Source organism: Macadamia integrifolia, unplaced genomic scaffold (assembly GCF_013358625.1).
Source record: "Macadamia integrifolia cultivar HAES 741 unplaced genomic scaffold, SCU_Mint_v3 scaffold773, whole genome shotgun sequence".
Classification (NCBI taxonomy): Eukaryota; Viridiplantae; Streptophyta; class Magnoliopsida; order Proteales; family Proteaceae; genus Macadamia; species Macadamia integrifolia.
This window is the reverse complement of record NW_024870536.1, coordinates 156,732-179,021: the sequence shown is the minus strand read 5'-3', so window position 1 is coordinate 179,021 and position 22,290 is coordinate 156,732. Positions and strand designations below refer to the sequence as shown.

Sequence of the window (22,290 nt, the reverse complement as noted above, 5' to 3'; positions counted from 1 at the left end):
CAATGGATGTGCAATAATCTGCTTTGGCTCTATTTGTTTCAAAGTAAAATAGATGAAACTAAAAAGGAAGTAAAAACTTTTCATTATGAAACTTATTAATTATTGGGAATAATTTTACATTGGTTAAGTTTGTGGGTACCGTAGGTGTCTTCATGTACTAATTGAGCTCCTTCAGCTAATACTTTGAGCTTTTAGTTTTGATATGTATCAAAACTCATATCTTTATTATCCTCTCTAATTGTCTGTCCATAACACGTGTAGAGCCATATATGCCAAAGCTACATGCGTACGGAATCGAATATTAAGGTGGTAGGAGTTATAAAGTTATTGTACTACTTCGTTTGTTTATGTCCTTGTTATTGTACTACTTCGTTTATTTATATCCTTGTTTCATCGTGAATAAAATAAATGATGTAAAATTGTACAATGTAACTCACCATTTCATGCCATTGATTCCTTTTACATGTTAAAGTCCAGCTTTATACCCCTTTAGATGCATTGATGGTTTGGAGTTTGGACTTTGGACCAATGAGTCGGTGGACTCGAGAGGGGTAGGATTGTCCTATCCAAGGGGATGCGTGAGACAAATACAGCTTAGTAGCGTATCCAAACTTTTCCCTATATATAAGGAAAAAGAATATGGGGAAATGAATACTTCTTGGTCGTGCGGCCTCTGTGTCTAGACAAAGAGCACAATCAAAACGCTCCCTAGTCGCACGGCTCTTGTGTCTAGATGCAGATGGTGACGAAATGACATACATGCACCCTTGTGAAGCTCAAAAAACCCCATCCTCTCTTGATACCCATATGTATTCTTTTATTGGCTCATGCTGCACAACCAAAAAACGTTCTTTTCTCATTATATTATTTGTCAATTTTTTTTTTTTTCACCTGCTTAATTCAAACTTGACACCACGTCAAGTCACTTTTCTCTTCCCTTAAACTACTTCCACTTTTGTGTTCTGCTTATTTTGTAGATGGTTCCTTGGGGGAAGTCATCTTAGGCACTACCTTGATTTTATATTGTGCATAGAAAATATTTTTTTTGGGCAACCTGAATAGAAAACATTACTTCGTGAAGCCTTGTCAACCCTTCAAAAGGGTTGACCGCCATAGAGCCATGTAATTGTCTAGCTGAGCAATACCAGACGTCTGATCTCTGATCTTTCCAAACTTCTGAAACCCAAGTTATAAAATTTAAAACTTGTCATGATTCGTTCTTATGCATCTGGTTGTCAATATTAAATTAGGCAAAGAGATCGGGATTAACCCCTACACCAGCGTGGACTAGTGACAACGTATAAAACATCGCCATGAATGGAATTTTGATTTCACATCATAAGAGCCACCTGATCAGACAATGGACATATGAGATTGTTCTCGTACTTACACCTGGTCCGATCTCTAATTTTTGCATGGACTCATTGTTTTATTTATTCCATCTTTTAAAGATATAAGGGTCATACTGCTTCCATTGGAACTTAGGCCATTGGTCTAAAATTTTAATGATAAACTAATGGATTTATTCAACTTTGTTAATTCATATTAGTACATCAAGAACAATGTTGAATATACTATTAAAAAGTAAGAATGATTTTGGGGAAAGGTTGGTTATGCTCTCAGGGTGCTCAACATGTTATCCTCTCTCTCCACCCTTTGGAAAAGATCCCTTGCCTTCCTATGAGTTCTATGTCCAATTATGTGATTAGTATATCTCGTTAGCTTACCAAAAACTAGCGGTATACCAACCCTTTACTTATTCAAATTATTTTAACAATATAATGGGAAGAAGAATGCTTGGCCTCTGCACTAGTGCATGGGACAATATGACGTCGTATGAGGGCATCAACATGGGTGAAATTTTCATATTGAATAACGAGTCATCATTTCACCCTCCCCTTCTATGTTTGGACGTAGGTACTACACAACCTGGTAGGGATCTTCATCCCCAATATAAATCTTAGGCCACCTAAACACCTACATTTTGTGGACTTACCATTGAAGAATCAAAGGATACTTTACATATAACAAATTTCTTTATGATCAAAGTTATATTTATGTAGAGAACGTATATAGATACTTCTACAAAAATAGATTCTAATTATACAATAATATTTAATTTCATATTAAAAATTTATTTTCCATTTTATGTACCTCTATATGTACCTAGAAGATTGAGGTAAATAATCCAGGCTTGCATCTCTTCAGTTTAGACTCTAGAGCTTTTTCTATTTTACGTTTCACGTCAGTATGAATTTTTTTTTTATTTCCATTTTCAATATAAAAATAAGATTATTATTTTTTTTTGAAAATATAAAAATAAGATTGTCATGCCATATAAGTGGTGGAACATACTTACAATGTCAAAGACTTAAAGTCTCATTTATAATGGCAACTATCTCTTTACCAAAAGAAAAAAGAATGACCACTGGCTCGTTCGAAATTACTACCAATAGTACCATTAGTCTTAAATTTGACATATGTCCAAAAAAAAGTATTAAGACTTAAAAGAATATAAATGTCACAACAACCTTGCAATTGTTATAATGACAAAAGAACCCTTGATGTAAATGTTTAATAATAAATTTCTAAGATTCCTTTTATTATAAACTTTTAACTTTTACTTATTCTTCACATATAAACGAGTACCATTGTAATTTTCACAAAAAAGAAAAAAAAAAGAGTACCATTATAATCAACAATTTGTTGCCTTTTTTTCAACTCAAAGAAATTTATCTCTATATATATCTTGCCGTATCAGTATCTGGTCTAATTGATATAATACCGACATATACTTAGAACCATGATTGTAAAGCTCTCCTAGGTTAGATTTCAATTTCACGTTGGTATTTAAAAATACGAAAAGAGTTCTTTGTCCGTGAGCGTGGTTCCTATATCAGCACAAGGGGCTAATGAGAGCACACATGGAAACATTAATATGGTAGGCATTTTCACCTTCCATGGGGGTATGGTGGTTATCTCACCCACCTCTATGTATGGCGCAACCCTTGCACTCCTCGACAGTATTTTTTCCTTTAAAAATAAGTCAATAAATAAGTTTATGACAAAAAAAAAAAAATCAAAATTGCTTGATTACTTAAGGAATGCATTTTGGTTGGTGGAATGGGATGGACGAAGAAGGGAGGGAGAAGGGCTGAATAACAATTAGTTGCCAGGGGAGAGCTCATCGACAGCTGGTTGCATAAGAAGTAGGGAAGGGGGGTTACCAGCAAGGCAAGAATAAGTTCACAGGGAGCGAGATGGGGACATGGGAGAGGAAAAAATTTCACTGCTGCCTGCGTGCAGCCAATTAGCTGCAACCCCATGGTAGCAACTAAGAGAATGGAATCTCAGGGGCAGATTGGTATTTTCAAACCTACCCCTGAGATTCCATTCGCGTGCAGCCAATTAGCATGCAACCTACCCCTGAGATTCCATTCCCCTGACTAGTACTAGAGGTTGTAACTATTTGGCTACTAAGAGAATGGAATCTCAGGGGCAGATTGGTATTTTCAAACCTACCCCTGAGATTCCATTCCCCTGACTAGTACTAGAGGTTGTAACTATTTGGCTATAGCTACAACCCAGGCATTAGCCAAGTCTCATTCCATGGGCAAGGGTGGGCAAGGGTGGGGTGGGTATATTACTTTCAGTTTCCATAAATCTGGGTGCACAAATCATATTAAACATTTTCAGAAATTAAAATCATGGGGAGAGGTTGGCCAAGTTGCTAGTTTTTCCACAGCTAACGGCTCACCTAGTGAAAAACCTAGAACAGAAAGAGAGGCAGACACACTGCTGGCACAACGCAATCCTGCCAACATTTTCTCTAAAAAATCACACCTGAAAATGAGGAGTCAAAATTTATCCTTCCAACTCAAGTGGCTAAAATGGAAGGAGTCACAGAGAAGGAAAGATCATGGACCAGCCACCAAAAACAGGTAATACAGTTCAGCAAATAATAGAAGCAAAAATCACTTGCAATTGGGTTTTAGGGTTTTGCAAATTGAAAGAGGAAGTTTTACCTTTCTCTTTTTACCCACTCCATTAATAGATTTACCATACTACCATCTCCTTATTCCCACTGTGATTTAAGGCATTAAGCAATTAAGTAGGGTTAGATTAGTAATTTCATAATAAAGTAATTATTATAAAGAAATAATTATTTTAGAAAACTCAAACGAGATCGGGGGAGAAGACAACGGGACATAAACATCTATGAGAAAGAGGCTCACACGTCTAATCTCTTCATCACGTAAGGCCACGTGGAGTATCCAAGAGACGTGGATCCCACGATGACGTGGCAGGGGAAAGGCCTGTAAGAGTAGTAGATATAGAAACAGGCGAAAGAAGGCGCGTTGAGGCCATTCTTTGCCTTTCTTTCTCAACTGAAGTCGCGTTTTATTAGCCAAAATCCAATTCTTTTTTTCCCACTTCGAAGAAAAAAAAACCTTAAAACTACGTTAAAGGGGTGTAAAGAAAAAAATAAAAAATATAAACAGAGGAAGAAGCTCAAGAAGAGATTATACAGAGCAGCAGATTGGAAAACGAACAATCAGATCGAGCTGATTGCTGATCAGTCAATTAGAACGATCTGTTTGTTGACGAAGTAAGACTATTTATACGCAATTTGTGAAGTTTTTGGTGGAGGATTCGGATTGCGGAGCGGAAGACAGAGATTTTGGGCTTTGAGATCCTTCTAGATCGTGCTAAAGGAGCCTGATCTAGGGTTTCTGCAAGTGGAGATGAATATCCGGAGGAGGAGCTTCTTCGGATGACATTCTCATATGTTTCAGTCGTCTCGGTAAACGATGAAATGGGTTACATTGCTTAAGGACTTCAAGGAAAAGGTCGGTTTTTCTCAACCACCTACTACATCGTCGTCTTCACCCCCTGCCGCCACTGCTGAAGCTTTTGCGTCGTCAAGAAATGACTTTGCTGCGTCGTCCCCTTCAAGGTTCAAATTTTTTTTTTTCTTTTTGATGCACATTTTGTTATTTATCTATGGGAGGATGTAATTTTTCTTGATCAAATACACATTTGCAAGTACTTTGCCTTCTTCTCGGTTTATGTTTTGGACATCAACTGTTCAAGCGTTTATGTTGAGCAATGAGAACGTAATCAATAAGTTTAGACCATCCTGGGCGTAGGTTTGCTAAAAATTGAAGCAGGAATGGTGATTTTTTTTTTTTTTTTTTTTTTTTTTTTTTGGTACGTTACTTGATGATAAATTGTTGGAATTTGTTTCTGTTTAAAATATAGCCCATAGGCGGGCATTTATTAGTTTGAGGAGAGAGTAGAATAACTGAATAAGAACTAGGATTTGGTTCTTGTTCTTACTATCATTCATTCAGTCTTTGTTAAAGAGTTGATTCGAGAAAAAGAAAAGATAAATGAGGCCTTTTGGAGCTCAGCCAAAATGCATTGGGTGGAGGAGTCGGGAAAGGTGTGATCTTGAGATAGTCTGCCTTACACTGCCAGATTTGAGTTTTATTCTTGATATTGTAGATATGGCTTTTACTTGTATAGAAATGCTACCACCTTTCCCCCATAAAATATGCTACTTGCTTCAGTAACAGGAGGTATTTAAGGTCTGTATAGAAGTAAGTAATTTCACGAAATTGTGTTACCCTTATTATATATATGAAGAAAGCTTCCTGTCCGGGAGCCTGATTCCCATGCCTGCACTCGTGTATGTCTCTCTCCTCCTCCCTATGAATCACCTCCCTGCTCCCCATAGATTGATCCAAAAGGGAGGGTGCTGACTGGGTCTCGCGCAGGCATAGTAGCTACACTTCCGGACAGAGAACACTTCCCCATAAAATATATAAAAAAGGGTAATAAGTTAATGGTTAACATAACTTATCAACTTTCACATATTTATCAGTGGAGGGGCGTGATGGGGTGGGGGGGGGGGGGGGGGAAGAAAACACATACTTGAAGAACTACTGACTTTGCTGTCATTTTGGCACTTTGATGGATTCTAAAACCTTCCTTGGGTTTTCACGAGTTTGTGTATGCTGTGATAATGTTATAGGCATTGATCGAGCTGAATGGAATAGAATTATGTAGAAGTCTTCTTGTTTCTTAAAATTTATTTTCTCATATAATCTTTTTTACTTGGTAATCATATTTGAATATTCATTTTGCTATGTTTGAGTTACTGATAGTTGGCCTATACGAGAACCTATGTCTTTGTTCTTCTGCACTCTAGGATGATGTAAATTGTGCCTGTGGTTGTTCATGTGGCCATTTCCCATGAAGTTGATATTTCCTTTGGTTGGCGAGCTCATGGGTTCTTTTTGGGGTATGTAGTTGTTGTCCTAACAAAGTAGAGTGTCAATAATCTCTTAAGATTTTGTTAGGGATTAAGGTTGCCATAAGTCAGTGTTGCCCCTCAAGTTCTTTCAGGAGGTGGAGTCTTCTAGTGGAATTTCATAGCGCAGTTCACATCCGGTTGAAGCTGATGGTCTTGGAAATTAAATCAAGAAATTTGCCCATTTCAGAGTAATAGATTTTACTTGCATAATGTTTCCAAGTCTTTGTTGGTTGTAGTTTTCTTGGTCCTGGGCATAGTGCGGTTGATGGAATGATGGTGATGAATCTTTTCTTCTGCAGTGATTTTATGGTGCTGGCGTCTTATCCATCTTTATTTTAATCTTAGGGAGGGATGTTTCATGGAAGATTTGGGACTGCATTCATCACCTTTATGTTATGGTAGCAGGACTTAACATCATTGTTCTTTGATTTGACTATGTGTTCATTCTGGACTATCTTCCTGTGGTGTTATTTGTTTCTATTGTACTCAGAGTTGGGGTCACCAACTGATTTTAATTTATGCCATGTTCTCCAGATTTTTTGGTACTGGTCTGGTTGTGCTCTGTTTTGTTTGTTTAGGGCATGAAGTTTCGACCCTTTATCTGGGCTATGAGATTGTTTCGAATTATGTTCTTTTAACTTTGCAAACTCATAATTTGTTTTGTTCCTGCTACAATCTATTATCTCGTATCTGTGAATTCAAAGGTTCTGACATCTTTTGGTTGTTTGTACAATTCTTATGCGTTACATTGGAAGCAACTTATTTATTACTTTCTTTGTTAACATGCAAGTAGATAGACCATAGACTTAAGATTTTGTGTTGGAGTCTTTTCGCTTAAACGTTCATTATAGATGCCTAATGTTGTCAAGATTTTTATGTTTCCACGGGAGCAGAGACAAACATGAATTGGAGTTGGACTTCAAGAGGTTTTGGGAAGAGTTTCGCTCGTCCAGCTCCGAAAAGGTTTTTCCTTTAGACATGTTGATTGTTGACAACCTTTTGCCTCCATTATGTCTTCTACCGAAAATTATGGGTGCTAATGGCTTGTAAATATTCCTTGCAGGAGAAAGAAACGGCCTTGAACATGGCTGTAGACGTTTTCTGTAGACTAGTGAAGCAGCACTCTAATGTAGCTCAATTAGTTAGCATGTATGTAAATGGTTCTTCCCTTGCTTTATTGACTCTGTTTCTTACACTACACATGAAAATAGTTTCTTGTTGTGGAGCAGTTTTAGCTTTCACCATCATACATGCACATGCATACATAGATACAAACAGGTATAAATACACATAAATATGTGTATGCATATACTGATACAACAATAACAATTCGGACTTATCCCAACTAAATGGGGTCGACTACATGGATCCTTGCCCTCCAATCAGCTTTATTTGTGGTCATACTTGATCCAAGACCTTAACTATGCATGTCTTTCCTCACCACTACTCCTAGGTCTGCCCTGGATCATTTAGTTCCTTCAATCTGAATCAAATAACTTCTCCACACTGGAGCATCCAAAGACTTCCATTGAATATTGCCATGCCATCTCAAACGACTTTCTCATAGCTTATCATGTATCGGAGCTACTCCCAAATCAGCTCTAGTATTATCATTCCTTACTTTTAAAGTTGTAAGCATATACTGGTAAGGGTTGAAAACGGCATTTGTAGGATTCTGTAACTTACGAATATGTAATTATGTTCGTTATGTCCCTTTTATTCCCTCTGGTTTTGTACTATTCATTTGATGTCTTTTACATTTAAAGCTTTTTTGGTCTCTCATTATAAGTAAACCTATGATTTCCCACCCTCTCTATGCAAGAAAATGTTAAAGACATGAGCAACATCATAGTTGTCAAGGCATCGTCTGAGTGAGACCTTGGTGACAAGGTGGTCCTTGAGGCTTATGAAGACTAGTTCCTGTATTGTAAAAGTAACCAGAAACCTAGGGGAAAAGGTATAAAGTGGGGCGAAAAGTGGAAGAGAAAGGGAAGAACAGAGGGTTGGAGTAAGGAGGAATTACATATTTTCTGGATGTTGTCTGGGTTTCTCTCTCCATCATTCGGCAACATGAAGAAAAAGAAGATTCTGTGTAACATCTTCCCTTTCTCTGCTGAGCCTTAAGCCCTTCGGGTTTATTTCGTCCATCATATATTGATATTCATTATACTTTAAAGATAGTGAGAAACATATTTTTTTATATAGTGGCCTCCCATGGTTTAAACATACAAAAGGAAGGTTTTTATTTTTATTTTTAAATGTAATCCCTCACATATTAAGACTGAAAGGAAAATGCTTGCTATCTTATTGATAAACCCCTACCCATATGCTATGGTTAGGAAAACATGGCACCACCAAGGTGATGAGTTGTTGGGTCATCCTCTTGTCACCATAAAAATTATGAGCACAACTGAGTTACATGCCAACTGATATTTTGTGTGGGTAGTTATCCCTTTCAGTACTTTGGGGGAGGGGGTGTTGTATACACCACTTTTGGGCCCTATTTTTTGTTTTAACACGTACCCATTCTTTCTTGGGACTTTTATCCACCTTAATGAATTTAAAAGAGGAAGAAAAATAGGAGAATATAACTTTGTAGATTAGGCTGTGAGAAGATGAGGTAATTTGATTTAACCATGAGCTCAGTTTTCTGAGCCATGTGTGAGCTGTTGTGTCTTTTCGAGCTCTGCTCAGTCTGACCTCATCTTGTCTTGTTCAGAAAATTGTCCAGCATCCACATTCATGCTAAGCCTGAGCCTAGCCCATTAAAATATTAATGGTCTGGCCCTGAGCTTGGCATGCCAGACTTGTGAGGTGGCTGACTGAACCTTCGCCTGGCCATATAATGGCGAGCTGAGCTGCGCAATCTCAGTTGAGCTCGGCTTTTTTACAGCTCTATTATTGATTGGTCTACCAAGTATATAAGTATATTATCCACTTCTCCTGTCTAGCCAAAGATAGGTCTTATTCATGTTGACTGGGCTTTTTGTGCCTTGTGTGATGGGGTCAAATACTGCTATTACTATACTAGTGATGCAGCTGACAGGCTGAAAAAGGCTAGAAAATCCTAATTGATTTTCTATTCAGTCCTTTTCAGCAATATTCTAGTAGATTCCAGCAGCTGTAGCTTAAATTTTATTTTCTAACTTTGTTTTTAGAATTTTTTTACTTGTAAATCAAGCTATTGAGCTTAATTCGGCCCCTACAAGTAGGGATCAGTCTCTGTACTGTAATGCATAGTTTTTAACAACAGAATTGCTGTTTCTGTGTGAATTCATAGTGTTCGTTGTGGGAGAGGATACTCTTTGGTCTGTGCATGGAGGCCTTAGGTCTCTCAAGAGGGATTTTGTTCTTCCATTCTTCTGTATGACAAGTTCTGCTACTAATTGTTCCAGAGCTTAGCCACTGAATACTCCAATAGCTAAGTTAGTTTTCATCTTTTCTCTACACCCTGCAAATACTGTTTTCAGACATATTTCCAGCCACCTTCAAGCGTCCAAACTCTTTCAAATCAGACCAGATCGTCAAACTTCATCCAATGTCCCTGTTTACCAATCTCTCAAATACATCCATAAAAACTTGTTTCCAGACCGGTTTTCACACCTTACCAGAAACCATCCCTGTTCTGTCCCAGAATAACAAAACACCTAGTTGCACTCATCAATCCTTCTGTGATCCCAACCATAATAACATGGGATTTGAAAGGTCCCATCCAGGCCTCCACTTGGTGTAGTGGTGATGTGGTTCCAGCCCTTGGTGGTGATTCCATTCCCACAGGCCAGGTGGTGAAGCCTTGATCATATCATTTCTTGTTTCTCTTTTAATATGCAAAAAAATTAAAAAAAAGTGGAAAAAAATTTGTCTGACCCATATTGCGATGTTGCGATTGATCTCCCACTGGTTCTTCACTGGTTTGTGGTCGATTCTGCATTAATAATGATACAATCTGTGAATATAATGTAAAATGTAAACTCTGGCTTCCCAATGTTCTACTTGAATTGTGATTATGTCAATAACCTTTTGGAGAGAGCCTGCCAGAAATTCGGCACATAGATTGCCAACCTATAGTTCTATACAGCTGGGATGTTTCTGGAAAATGTTAAAGTTTAACTTCTTCACTTTCTTTCTTGCTTATTGTGGGTGTATCTAATTGATCAACAAATTGCTGGCAACTGACAGGTTAGTTGAGACACACATTTTCTCCTTTGTCATTGGAAGAGCATTTGTAACAGATATTGAAAAGTTGAAAATCAGTAGCAAGACTAGATCATTGGATGTTCTGAAAGTTTTGAAGTTTTTCTCAGACGTCATGAAGGTGTGTTTTTAAGCACTTTTCCCTACTTGTCTCTGAAGTTCTGAAAATGAAATGTTTTTTGAATTAACATTCATAGATACTCTTGTGCAGGATGGCATCAATCCGGGTTCAAATTTGTTATATGCGATTGAAGTTCTTGTATCTGGGGTATATATATTGTCTTTATTAAATTAAAGGAGATACTTTGCTGATGTTTTCCTTCAATAATTATTTTTTAAAAGCAATGGTGAATGTTTTGGATGCCTGTTGACTGCACTATTTTCAGAATTATGGATTAATGGGAACCCTAAGAAAGCCCCAGCATTTCCCTTGTGCTGTTCTAGACTTCAATAGAGACGGATCAAATGGAGTTCAAGTGAGAAACGTGGTTTTCTTAGCATCTCTTTTCTCCTTGTCTGAACTGTGAACTGGAAATGATCCTGAAAAACCTGTCCATTTTGTGAAAGTGATTGTGTATAACAGGCTTTGGCTATTTATAAAGCGCAAATGAGTGCTTTTACCCTCTCAATGGGAAACTTTTATGTCCTTGGGGTCATGTTCTTTTCTCATTTCTTACCGTTGTTGCCTAAGGGAAGAAAAGTTTTTCTGAAATTGTTGACATTTATAACTTCATGTTTGAAACATGCTTTCTTGTTATTTGTAATATTGCTTTCTTTATCCCCAAGTGGGAAAAAAAAAAAAATTTAAGAACTGAAGATGAAAAAAGAAAAAAAAGAAGAAAAACATTGCAAAAATTTCTCGAGCTTGTCTAGGTTGTATCTCTTGATCGGTGGCATGGACCTGTCATGTGGAGGGCTAATGTGGCAAAATCCAACTATTGGATGGATTAAGATCACTGTGCATTTTCTACATGTCAAAAAGTTTGTAGCATAGCTCTATCATGTCTTTCCCTCTACTAGGTTTTTACTCCCTTTGTGTTTTTGGCCGTCAAATCAGTGGATGACTTATGTGTCAAATCCAGCTTGACTTAGATAAATTGGCAATCTATGTGCCAATTCTAGGGCCCATTGGATTGTACATCTGTCACGTTTCAAAGACAAAATAAATCATATGGCCCACTATATGTTGAAACATTTTTCCTGGGTGTCCAAAATTTTATCAAAATTGCCCCGTTGATTGTACTACATGTAGTGCTTTGGGCTGAAGCTTACCACAAGTCAAGGGTGATCTGGATATTGGACACCTTGTCCCGAAAACTTGAGCTTCTATTCTACCATGTGGTAGATAGCATCCAGGGGTTCTTTCCTGGATATACTATTTAAATGAGCTCATGTAGAGAAGTTGTGCCAAGAGTAGACATATTGCAGTATTACTGCTGATTTGCTGCATTTTGCATTAATTGTATTGTATGAGGTTAGTTACATTAGTAACTGGTTGTAGGCGGAGGGAAAATGTTGCATAGACTTTCCTATTAATAAATAAAGTTGATCTCTCTTCCTTTTCAAACTTTTTTATACCGTTGTCTTGTTTACAGCCAATTGATAAACAATCTCTCCTTGATTCTGGGATTCTTTGCTGCCTTATTCATGTTCTCAATGCTCTTCTTAGCCCTGATGAGGCCAATCAAAGACAATTAGCAAATAACTCAGAAGAAAGGGCATTTGAAATGGGTGATGATGGAGGTATAGGCCATGTTCGCCAGCTTGAGGTAGCTTTCATTCTTTCACTGTTTGCATTACCAAATGCTCTGTCATTTGGCTTATGAAGCTCAAGCAGCTATGCATCCTAAGTTATGTAGCATTTTTTATTGTGGAAGTGTTTGTCTAACATTCGTCTATGTCTTAGTGATCATGTTGTTTGCCTCTATTTTTGTATTCTTTTATTTTAGAAGAAGTAATGTTCTTAGCTTTTAAAACACAATTGAATTGGAATAATAAGTTGTTTAGGTATGCATAAACTTTTTGTTGGGGAAATTATGAGATCTGAACCTTTTTCCTTGCTAAATCTAACTACAAGAGGTTCTGCTACTTAACTGATAAAGGCAATAAGTTTGCATAATTGTTTTTTGGGGTAATTATAGATCTGAACCTGTTTCCTTGTTCCAACTACAATCAAAAATAGATTCTGCATGCTCAGTTTGGCAATGGATTTGAAAGGAATTTTTGATTTTCCTGGGCAGTGCAGTGACGTAAAACTCAAAATATTGTTTCCTAAGTGAGGCAAACTTAGTTGCCATTAAGCTTGGAAATTGTAACTTGAGTCCCTAAATTATGAGTCAGTGCTGGGTTCTAGGTGCCCCTGGAAGCTAGATCTTAAGACATGGAATTAGAAATGCGATCGTTCTCGACCGGTCCTTATTCGAGTCCGATCAGAATTGGTTGGGGAAGAAGAAGCAAACATTATCACCTTTTTTTTTTTTTATCAAAAAGTTTGGCAAAATCTAGCTACAAGAGGTAAGTTTCATTGATTTTTTGCTCCTTAACTGATAAAGTCAATAAGTTGTTTAAAAGAAAAAAAAGAGCAACCCAGTGCATGAGGCTCCCACTATTGTAGGGTCTGGGAGGGGCAAGTGTACGCAGCCTTACCCATAGTTGTCACGGCGTCAAGGCGAACCAAGGCGGTGGAGGGTTGTCTAAGCGATTAGGCGAGAGAGGCGCACGCCTTGAGGCGAACAATTTTTATTTTTTATTTTTCCTATATTTTAACATTATTTAGTAAGCTATATATACCTTGTATCATAAAAAGTCAAGATTAAGCAACATCAAGTCATTAAAAATCAACATTTAGCCATATTAAATCATAAAAAATTAACATTAAGTCATATTAAGTTATAAAAAATAAAAATTTCGAGAAATGCTCTGGTTCTATAATAAGTTTGACTGGTCAAATGATATTATTTTTACATGAGACTTTTTGTATCAGTTATAATATAAAACCAGCTTTCCAGCAAGTCTAAGATTACTTAAATCTGAGTTGTAATGACAAAGTTATGCTCCGGTCAAACTTATTTTTAAGTGTGCGAATGTTGTTAAAATCGCTTGAATGAAAATAATTTTATGGATGTCAAAACAAAAAATTATTTTACCGGACTTTTGGTTTTTAGCAATGTTTTAATATGATAGAATTTATAAAATTTTCATAATTGAGAAAAACTCCAGCATTTAAAAGTTGAAAATCGCCCCTATAACCAAAATACAGTTTTTCTTCTTGGACTGGGGGGTTATTTTTTATCCTTTTGGAATTTGATTTTTAAACTAATTTTATTGGATTCAAATAGGGGGTATTTGCTTATTTATGAATAATATCTTAAGTAAATGAAATAACAAATAAGGCGACATGCAGTGCAATAAGGCGGCATGCAGTGCAATAAGGCGACTGTCGCCTAGGCCCTAGGCAAATCGCCTGGACGCCTAGGCGACACCTTGACAACTATGGCCTTACCCCCTGCTTCGCAAAAGAGGCTGTTTCCAAGTTTTGAACCTATGACCAACATGTTGCAATAGCACAACTTAACATGTTACATAAGTTGTTTAGGTATGCATAATTGTTTTTTGGAGTAATTATGAGATATGAACCTTTTTCCTTGTTCCAACTATAATCGAGAATAGATTCAGCATGCTCAGTTTGGCAATGGATTTGAAAGAAATTTATGATTTTTCTGGGCAGTGCCAGTGACGTAATACATAAAAAAAAGTATTGTTTCCTAAGTGAGGCAAACTTAGTTGCCATTAATAAGTTTGGAAATTGAAACTTGAGTCCCTAAATTATGAGTCAGTGCTGGGTTCTATCTGCCCCTTGAAGCTAGATCTTAAGACATGGAATTAGAAATTGGATCGTTCTTTATCAGTTCCTTATTCGAGTCCGATCAGAATCAGTTGGGAAATGGCTGAAATCCTAAAAAAATGGAACGGGGAAGAAGAAGCAAACATTTCCATTATTTTTTTTTTTATTCTAAAGTTTTGTAAATCTAGCTACAAGAGGTAAGTTTCATTGATTTTCTGCTACTTAACTGATAAAGGCAAGGCACGGGCCTTAGGGATTCGAGGCACACTATTTTACAGATAAATATTTACTCAAAATATATTGTACCATCTAAATATCAAATATTCATTAACAAATTGGCGCCAAGGTATAGCCAAGATCAATTAGAGGTGCTGAATCCTAAATGAGAACTTTAACATGTTCCACATTTGATTCAGAATAAAGAGAAGGGCAGAGTTTCTTAAATAGACCCTGGCTGTTGAGTTCAAATTAATATACATACTAAATACTAGAATGGTAGTACCGTAGAAGGTATAGTTCACATAATCATAAAGATAACTTAGAATTACTTATAAACACTTGAAGTTAATGTTAGAGTTGTGATAGGTCATTGATGACTTCCATGAGATGATAAAGAGTAAGACTAAGATGCAGGCTTTGGGGGGTAATTGAGAAGCTTTTGTTTTGCAGGTTGAGGGAAGTGTTGTGCATATTATGAAAGCATTGGCGAACCATCCTTCAGCTGCGCAGAGTTTAATTGAGGATGATTCACTTCAGTTATTATTTCAGATGGTTGCAACTGGCTCTTTGATTGTTTTTTCTCGATTTAAACAGGGCCTCATTCCCTTGCATACAATTCAGCTTCATCGACATGCCATGCAGGTGGTTACATTACATCAATATTCAGCAGATAGTTGTTCAGTAGCAATTAAATTCAAAGTGGCAAGTTGCATGGATGCTCATGTTTTATCTCATTGTGCATCACTTATTGTTGCAGATACTTGGCCTTCTTTTGGTCAATGACAATGGAAGCACGGCAAAGTATATACGGAAACACCATCTAGTATGTTGTTTGATCTGTGTGTGTGTGTGTGTGTGTGTGCATATATGAGTATCGTGCAATGCTGTTCAAATCTGACAACTTTTGATATGATCCATTTTCTGATTTGTGAATCAAAGGAATCTCACTCTTACTCTTATCCTTGGATCATTTTCTGAACTTCTTTCGCTTTTCTTTTTGAATCACCTTATATATTGTTCCTTATTGTATGCATGGGTTCTTCATTTGAATAGATTGGATTGTTGATCTCGAAGACCGAATGTCTGATGTAGTGAAAGGGGAATATTTCAAAAGAAGAAAGTTGCGATTTAGGGATACAGAGTTGATATGGTGAAGGGCAAAAGCCGGATCAAAATAACACAAACTTAAAGAAACAAACTTAAAAATACATGTACTAGGGATTGTCACCTCATTCGGCTGTAGGGTCGATTTTTCACCATTCCTATGATATGAAATGTGGCCGATATGGATGGATTTCTTAAATGATAGACCTACTTCTTCATTATAAATGTCCATTGGTCTGCAAGGAGATCAATAGGAAGCAATAGTTTGCGAGCACCATTAATTATGGCTTAAGATCTTGGCGTGATCTCGCTGAGATCTTGCTAATATCTCATTTTTTCAAAAAGGCGAGACGAGATGCATGGCGAGTTATAAATTGTACAAAAACTCGACCGAGATCTCGAGATTCGCCGAGATCTCGCCTCTCTACTTTTTTGAGGAAAAAAACAGTAAGGAGCAAGGACTTTGGTGCCTTTGCTTGAGGATCTCCATTCCTACACTCATTGTAGCTTAAAGAGTAGAGAATATTACCTCATGATCCACATTTGGAGTTACTTTTCCTCTCAAGAACCATGTTAGATAAAAAAAAAAAAAAACATCTTCTCAAACCCATTTTTTCATGGAAACATCATCAATACGTGTTGGTTAAATTGGGTTTTTTTATATGTGATTTATATGCCATTGATCTATGGATTCATGGTGGGAAATATATTTTTCTGTTTTTAATTTTTTTTTAATTTTTTAGATTTCTGTTTAAATAAATGATGCATATAACACTGACCTTATGTTGTCATGTAGCTTATCTCAATATGTCATTTCAAATTTTTAATGTATGTGAATGTGACTCATCATCAATGTTAATTGTTAAACAATTAAGTAATTGTTTATGATGTCTTTTAAATTCTTATGATTATGTTGTGCGATGTGTTGATTGTGGAATGTGGATTGTAGAATATAGCATACTAGCCTAGGGTCCGAAGAGTCGGAGACTACTTACATAAGGTACGAAGTCAAAGTACCATTTTAGGTTTGATTTTTAAAGAACTGATCTCTCCATTGTGTTTAGAAGGCCTAAAGTAGGGTAAATACCAAGTTTCTGGGGTTACAAAGACCATATGGGCATCGAGACCAACCACCGAGTCGACCGGGAAAAAATAAATGATCTTGGCTAGATCTCTCTTTTTTGGATTAGCAAGATGGGGGGGGGGGAGAGCGAGATCTTAAACCTTTCCATTAATCTCAACTGAATTAGTGATGGAAATAGTGCTTGAAAGACGAATTCAAGAAGTTGATTGATATGGATCAGTGCCTTAATTATCGCAGATAAGGATTTGAAGAAAGTTATGAAACACATTTTGTGATAAGAGGGAACTAGAAATCAGATCCGGAAATGAGTAAAGGATTAGGACAATAGTCAAAAAGTTGCAGGTCCTATAGGTTGAAGTCATGAAAATTCAGATCAAGAAAGAATTGGGCAACGAACAATAATGGGAGTATGAAAAGAATTCACCTGGAACAGATATTATCACTTAAAGTGAACACAATAAGTGATGCAGTTGGGTGATGGAAGGGATCTCTTTGATTTAGAAATATCTTTTATTTACTTTCCTTTTTTAGAGTTAGTATTAGTATGGTAGATTTTCAATTGAGTGAGATTTTATTTCTATCTTAGTTTAGATGCAATATTTGTTCCAGTTTCAATTAGGAAAGTAGGTTTATTTTCAGTCTTTAAATAGATGTATTGAACTCAACTAAGAATTAGAATTGAATGAAATTGATTAAGGTTTTTTTTTTTGCTTTGAACCATGGATGACAATATGCCTGCAACTCCATTCATCTCTCTCTTCTGATATTTCTCCTCTCTTTATCTCTTCTATATTCTTCTCCCTTCCCCATCGATCTGTTACAGCCTTTTTTTTTTCTGTTCGGTTCCTCTAACTAGCGACAACACAGCTTGAGAGGAGTGGTCAGATCTTCTTTGATCCCCTTCCTTTCCTCTTGGGATTTTGTGTGGTGGTTCTCCACCTGAGGGCGACTGAAAATCCAGAGTTGATGGTTCTCCACCTGAGGGCGACTGAAAATCCAGAGTTTTGGCTCTAGTTGATATTCCTAAGTGAGAATCGAAGACAAGAATCAGATCTGGTTCTAGGTCGCTTGCAGTTTGAGGGCCCTATCTGCCGGAATCAAGAGGTCACGGGTTGGTAGCCTTCGTCTGGAAATTCAGGCCAAATCGTGAAGTGTTAAAGGAGCTCTCTCTCCCTTTCGTTTCCTTGGTTCAACCGCCCCTATGATGGGTGTCATGAGGTTGAAGATAACCTCTTTAAGTGAGTGTTTTAAGTCTTTTCTCACTTATTTCCTAACGTGCCCCTACCTCTTATGTTTAACTTGATTTGCCCTTATTTTAGTTTAAATTCCTAGTTTGTCCTTGGCCATACGTTTGCTCTCCACCCAAGTCATTTTTTTTTGCTTCCCTTGGTTAAGTTCCAGTCAATTACAAAATTGCCATTCTGTTAATTATTTGCAGAACTGCCATTATTCTTGGTTTTATTTCAGTTTAACCCCACTACTATTTTTATTTCCAGAATTGCTCCTTTCTCTTTGAAGTTAGTTCCTGTTAAGTCCTTAGTCACTTATTTCTCTCTATAAAGCTCCTAAATTTTACCAGAAATTACATTATTGCCCCTGGTTTGTCTAAAGTGAACTATTTTTTTTATTGGGCCTTAAATGATTCGATTTCAGTCCTTGGGATCCGGAACTGCATCAAGTGGTATCAGAGGAAAATTTCCTACACTTCTCTAACCATGACAAGTAACGTTATCAATGATGAGTTGAGCAAATTGTATCGTGAGGTGCTTGAAAACCAACAGAAAACTAATGCTAGGATTGAGAAGAATGAGGCCAAATATGACAAGTTCATGGACGACACTCCAGGTGCCCTCGCTAAGATTCTTGCCTTTATGCAAAAGTCTGAGATGCAAGTTGATGAAGGACCATCTACACCACCTCCTCAGTTTTATGCCCTACGGATTGAAGATACACCTCACCAAGTGCAACGTGATCCTGTTATACCTCAAGATGTTACCCGGCAATTTTCTGACAGAGATTATGGCATCAAAGTTGACGTTCCAGAGTTTAGTGGTGAAAAGGGACCTGAGGAATTTCTTGACTGGCTTACCAAAGTTGAGAGGATTTTTGCATATAAGTCTCTTCCAGACGTGAAGAAGTGTGAACTCATCCTCACCAAGTTTATTGGGTATGCATGTTCATAGTGGGATGATGTACTGCATGCAAGGTTTGTCAGAAGACTTGGATCCATTACCAACTGGGAGGTTATGAAGCAGATCCTGACTGAAAAATTTGTTCCTCTTAATTATGAGAAGGTAATGTTCCATAAACTGCTTAACTTGCAACACGGTAACAAGGATGTGGATTCCTATACCCTTGAGTTTCACAAGCTGTCTTCAATGTGTCGACTTCAGGAAACAGACCAGCAATGGGTGATGCGATATATCAGTGGGTTAAGTACTGAGATCTGACTCGAGTTGGCTAACACTGATTTCAAGTCTGTTGATGTGGCAGCGGCGCATGCCAAGACGGCTAAAGGCAAGTCCATTTATTGAAAGAGTGTTATGAAGACTCCTTCAGTTTATAGACCTCCACCACGTATGGAGGAAAAGAAGCCTGAAGCTCGCAAAGTTGAAGAAAACAGGTCAGAGTTCAACAAGAATAGTGATGGCTTGAAGAACATCAGATGCCATAGTTGTGGCAAGAAGGGTCACTATTCCAACAAGTGTTCCTACAGGACTCGTTCTGTGAACGTAGCAGAGAAGCAACCGACAAGAATAGTGAAGATGAATCTCATTTATATCCTTATTCCCTTGAGGACGATGATATTGTCGATGATGAAGATGAGGATATCGAAGCTCATTCAGCTAGCCTTTCATCTTTTTCAAATAGACTAGTTGATAAAGCTCCTCTCTTCAGACAAAAGGGTACTCTTCTGTACGGTTCTGAACCTACTGATGTTCATACAGTTGTTGATACTGGGGCAAAAGCAAATTTTATATCTGCTGAATTTGTTCGAGCAACAACCTTTCACAGAAGCAGCTTTTTAATAAGATTCATGTGCGAGGTTTTGGATCCACAGCTCGAGAAGAGGCCACTGCAGTTGTTTGAGTACACTTACAATGTGGGCTAGTATGGTACCGTGTAACTTGCTTGGTCACCCCATTGGCACACTACGATATTCTTCTGGGGCGACTTTGGCAGCGACATGCAGGCATTCTCTATGATGGTGCACGGAACACCATCAAGGTGAAGCAAGGAGGTCGTACGTATTTGATGAGGCCTCACGCATTATCAGACATGCCACATCATCGATTGACTCATGCTCCAGACATGCCACATCGTCGATTGACTCTTCCACTACTCTCCCTCCTCTTGGAGTTATGTTTCCGTCATCTCCTTCGAGATACATGCCACCTCATCGAAGAACGAATTTCAAGAGTATTTTGGGAGCACAACCTAACTCGACGGAGTCGAGATCTATTAAGACCGAGAGAGCTGATGCAGTTGGGCGATGGAAGGGATTTCTTTGATTTAGAAATATCTTTTATTTAGTTTCCTTTTTTAGAGTTAGTATTAGTATGGTAGATTTTCAATTGAGTGAGATTTTATTTCTATCTTAGTTTAAATGCAATATTTGTTCCAGTTTCAATTAGGAAAGTAGGTTTATTTTCAGTCTTTAGATAGATGTATTGAACTCAACTAAGAATTAGAATTGAATGAAATTGATTAAGGCTTTTTTTTTTTTTTTTTTTGGGTTTTAAGCCATGGATGCCAATAGGCCTGCAACTCCATCCATCTCTCTTCTGATATGCCTCCTCTCTTTATCTCTTCTATATTCTTCTCCCTTCCCCATAATCTGTTACAACCTTTTTTTTTTCTGTTCGGTTCCTCCAACTAGCGATAACACAGCTTGAGAGGAGTGGTAAGATCTTCTTTGATCCCCTTCCTTTCCTCTTGAGATTTTGTGTGGTGGTTCTCCACCTGAGGGCGATTGAAAATCCAGAGTTTTGGCTCCAGTTGATATTCCTAAGTGAGAATCGAAGACAAGAATCAGATCTGGTTCTGGGCTTTGCGCTGAACTGAGTTGCAGGTACAGATGTCCAGGTCGCTTGCAGGTTGAGGGCCCTATTTGTCGGAATCAAGAGGTAACAGGGTTGGTAGCCTTTGTTTGGAAATTCAGGCCAAATCGTGACGTGTTAAAGGAGCTCTCTCTCCCTTTCGTTTCCCTGGTTCTACTGCCCCTGTGATGGGTGTCGTGAGGTTGAAGATAACCACTTTAAGTGAGTGTCTTAAGTCTTTTCTCACTTATTTCCTAAAGTGCCCCTACCTCTTATGTTTAACGTGATTTGTCCTTATTTTAGTTTAAATTCCTCGTTTGTCCTTGGCCATACGTTTGCTCTCCACTCAAGTCATTTTTTTTTGCTTCCCTTGGTTATGTTCCAGTTAATTACAAAATTGCCATTCTGTTAATTATTTACAGAACTGCCATTATTCTTGGTTTTATTTCAGTTTAACCCCACTACTATTTTTATTTCCAGAATTGCTCCTTTCTCTTTGAAGTTAATTCCTGTTAACTCCTTAGTCACTTATTTCTCTCTATAAAGCTCCTAAATTTTATCAGAAATTACATTATTGCCCGTGGTTTGTCTAGAGTGAACTATTTGTTTTTTTATTGGGCCCTAAGCGATCCGATTTCAGTCCTTGGGATCCGGAACCACATCAGTAAGGCATAATAGGATTATTAGCACAATAATGATAACAGAAATTAAACATATTCCAGAAATGTATTGCAGTTTTCAGAAAATGGATTATTCTGGATTTTTTTAAACACTACCCAAAGATTGCAAATAGCTTACTGATTTTATAAGTTAGAAGGGAGAAGATGAGATAGTAAAACATGGATTTGAAATGGTGACTGTAACTTCCTGAAGGCAAGTCAAAAGAGCTGTAACTTGGAGATTTGAATCCCCCATCCCTGATGATTGTTCAAAAACCAGAAAATAATAGTTCAAACGAATTTTAGTTTGGTTGATAGTTCTGTTGCAGAGAATTCCAGGATTGGAGTGTAGTTTTCAAAATCCAATCTATAGAAGATCAACCTTGGATCTGAACCGCAACACTATATCTAGCAACATCATTCTGTGTTTGAGCATTAAAACAACATTGTTTAGAGGGTAAAAAAGAAATGGAAGTAAGAGAAGTGAAGTAGTGAAGATAGATTTCTTTTATCTTTCTTAATTAATTAATTAATTTATTTTGGGTACTAAATGATCCCATGCTTCTCACCTATACACAAACTTGTGCACAAGCCAATCAAAATGTTAGAAAAAAAAATTTTCAGAAGAGGTCTTTTTTTGTTCTCCACGATGCTCTACTCCAACCAAGGTTCGAAATTTCGTTTCGTTTCAGTGTTTCGATGGGTACAGAACATAGTTTTTAAGGCGATAAGGCGATAGAGGCGTTTGAGGGTCTTTCGGAGCGCCTTAGCGATAAGGCGGGCATAAAGCGTCGCCTTATCGACTAAAGCGTTTCTGTGTAATTTGT

At 37.4% G+C, this 22,290-nt stretch overlaps 1 protein-coding gene across 2 annotated transcripts in view; it reads left to right on the top strand.

Moving 5' to 3' along the window:
• The first annotated feature begins 4,363 nt into the window (after positions 1-4,363).
• The window catches only part of LOC122069944 (protein SPIRRIG-like), a 34,311-nt gene continuing 16,384 nt past the window's right edge, over positions 4,364-22,290 (top strand). Inside the window, exons 1-8 of one of the 2 annotated variants that reach the window (XM_042634029.1) lie at positions 4,364-4,957; positions 7,213-7,282; positions 7,383-7,468; positions 10,499-10,634; positions 10,725-10,781; positions 12,109-12,282; positions 15,027-15,218; positions 15,334-15,399. In XM_042634029.1, the coding sequence (XP_042489963.1) occupies positions 4,812-4,957; positions 7,213-7,282; positions 7,383-7,468; positions 10,499-10,634; positions 10,725-10,781; positions 12,109-12,282; positions 15,027-15,218; positions 15,334-15,399 (927 nt within the window). In that variant the 5' untranslated portion in view covers positions 4,364-4,811. Of the gene's footprint in view, positions 4,958-7,212; positions 7,283-7,382; positions 7,469-10,498; positions 10,635-10,724; positions 10,782-12,108; positions 12,283-15,026; positions 15,219-15,333; positions 15,400-22,290 lie in introns of those variants that run through there. The other variant, XM_042634030.1, reaches the window with a different exon arrangement.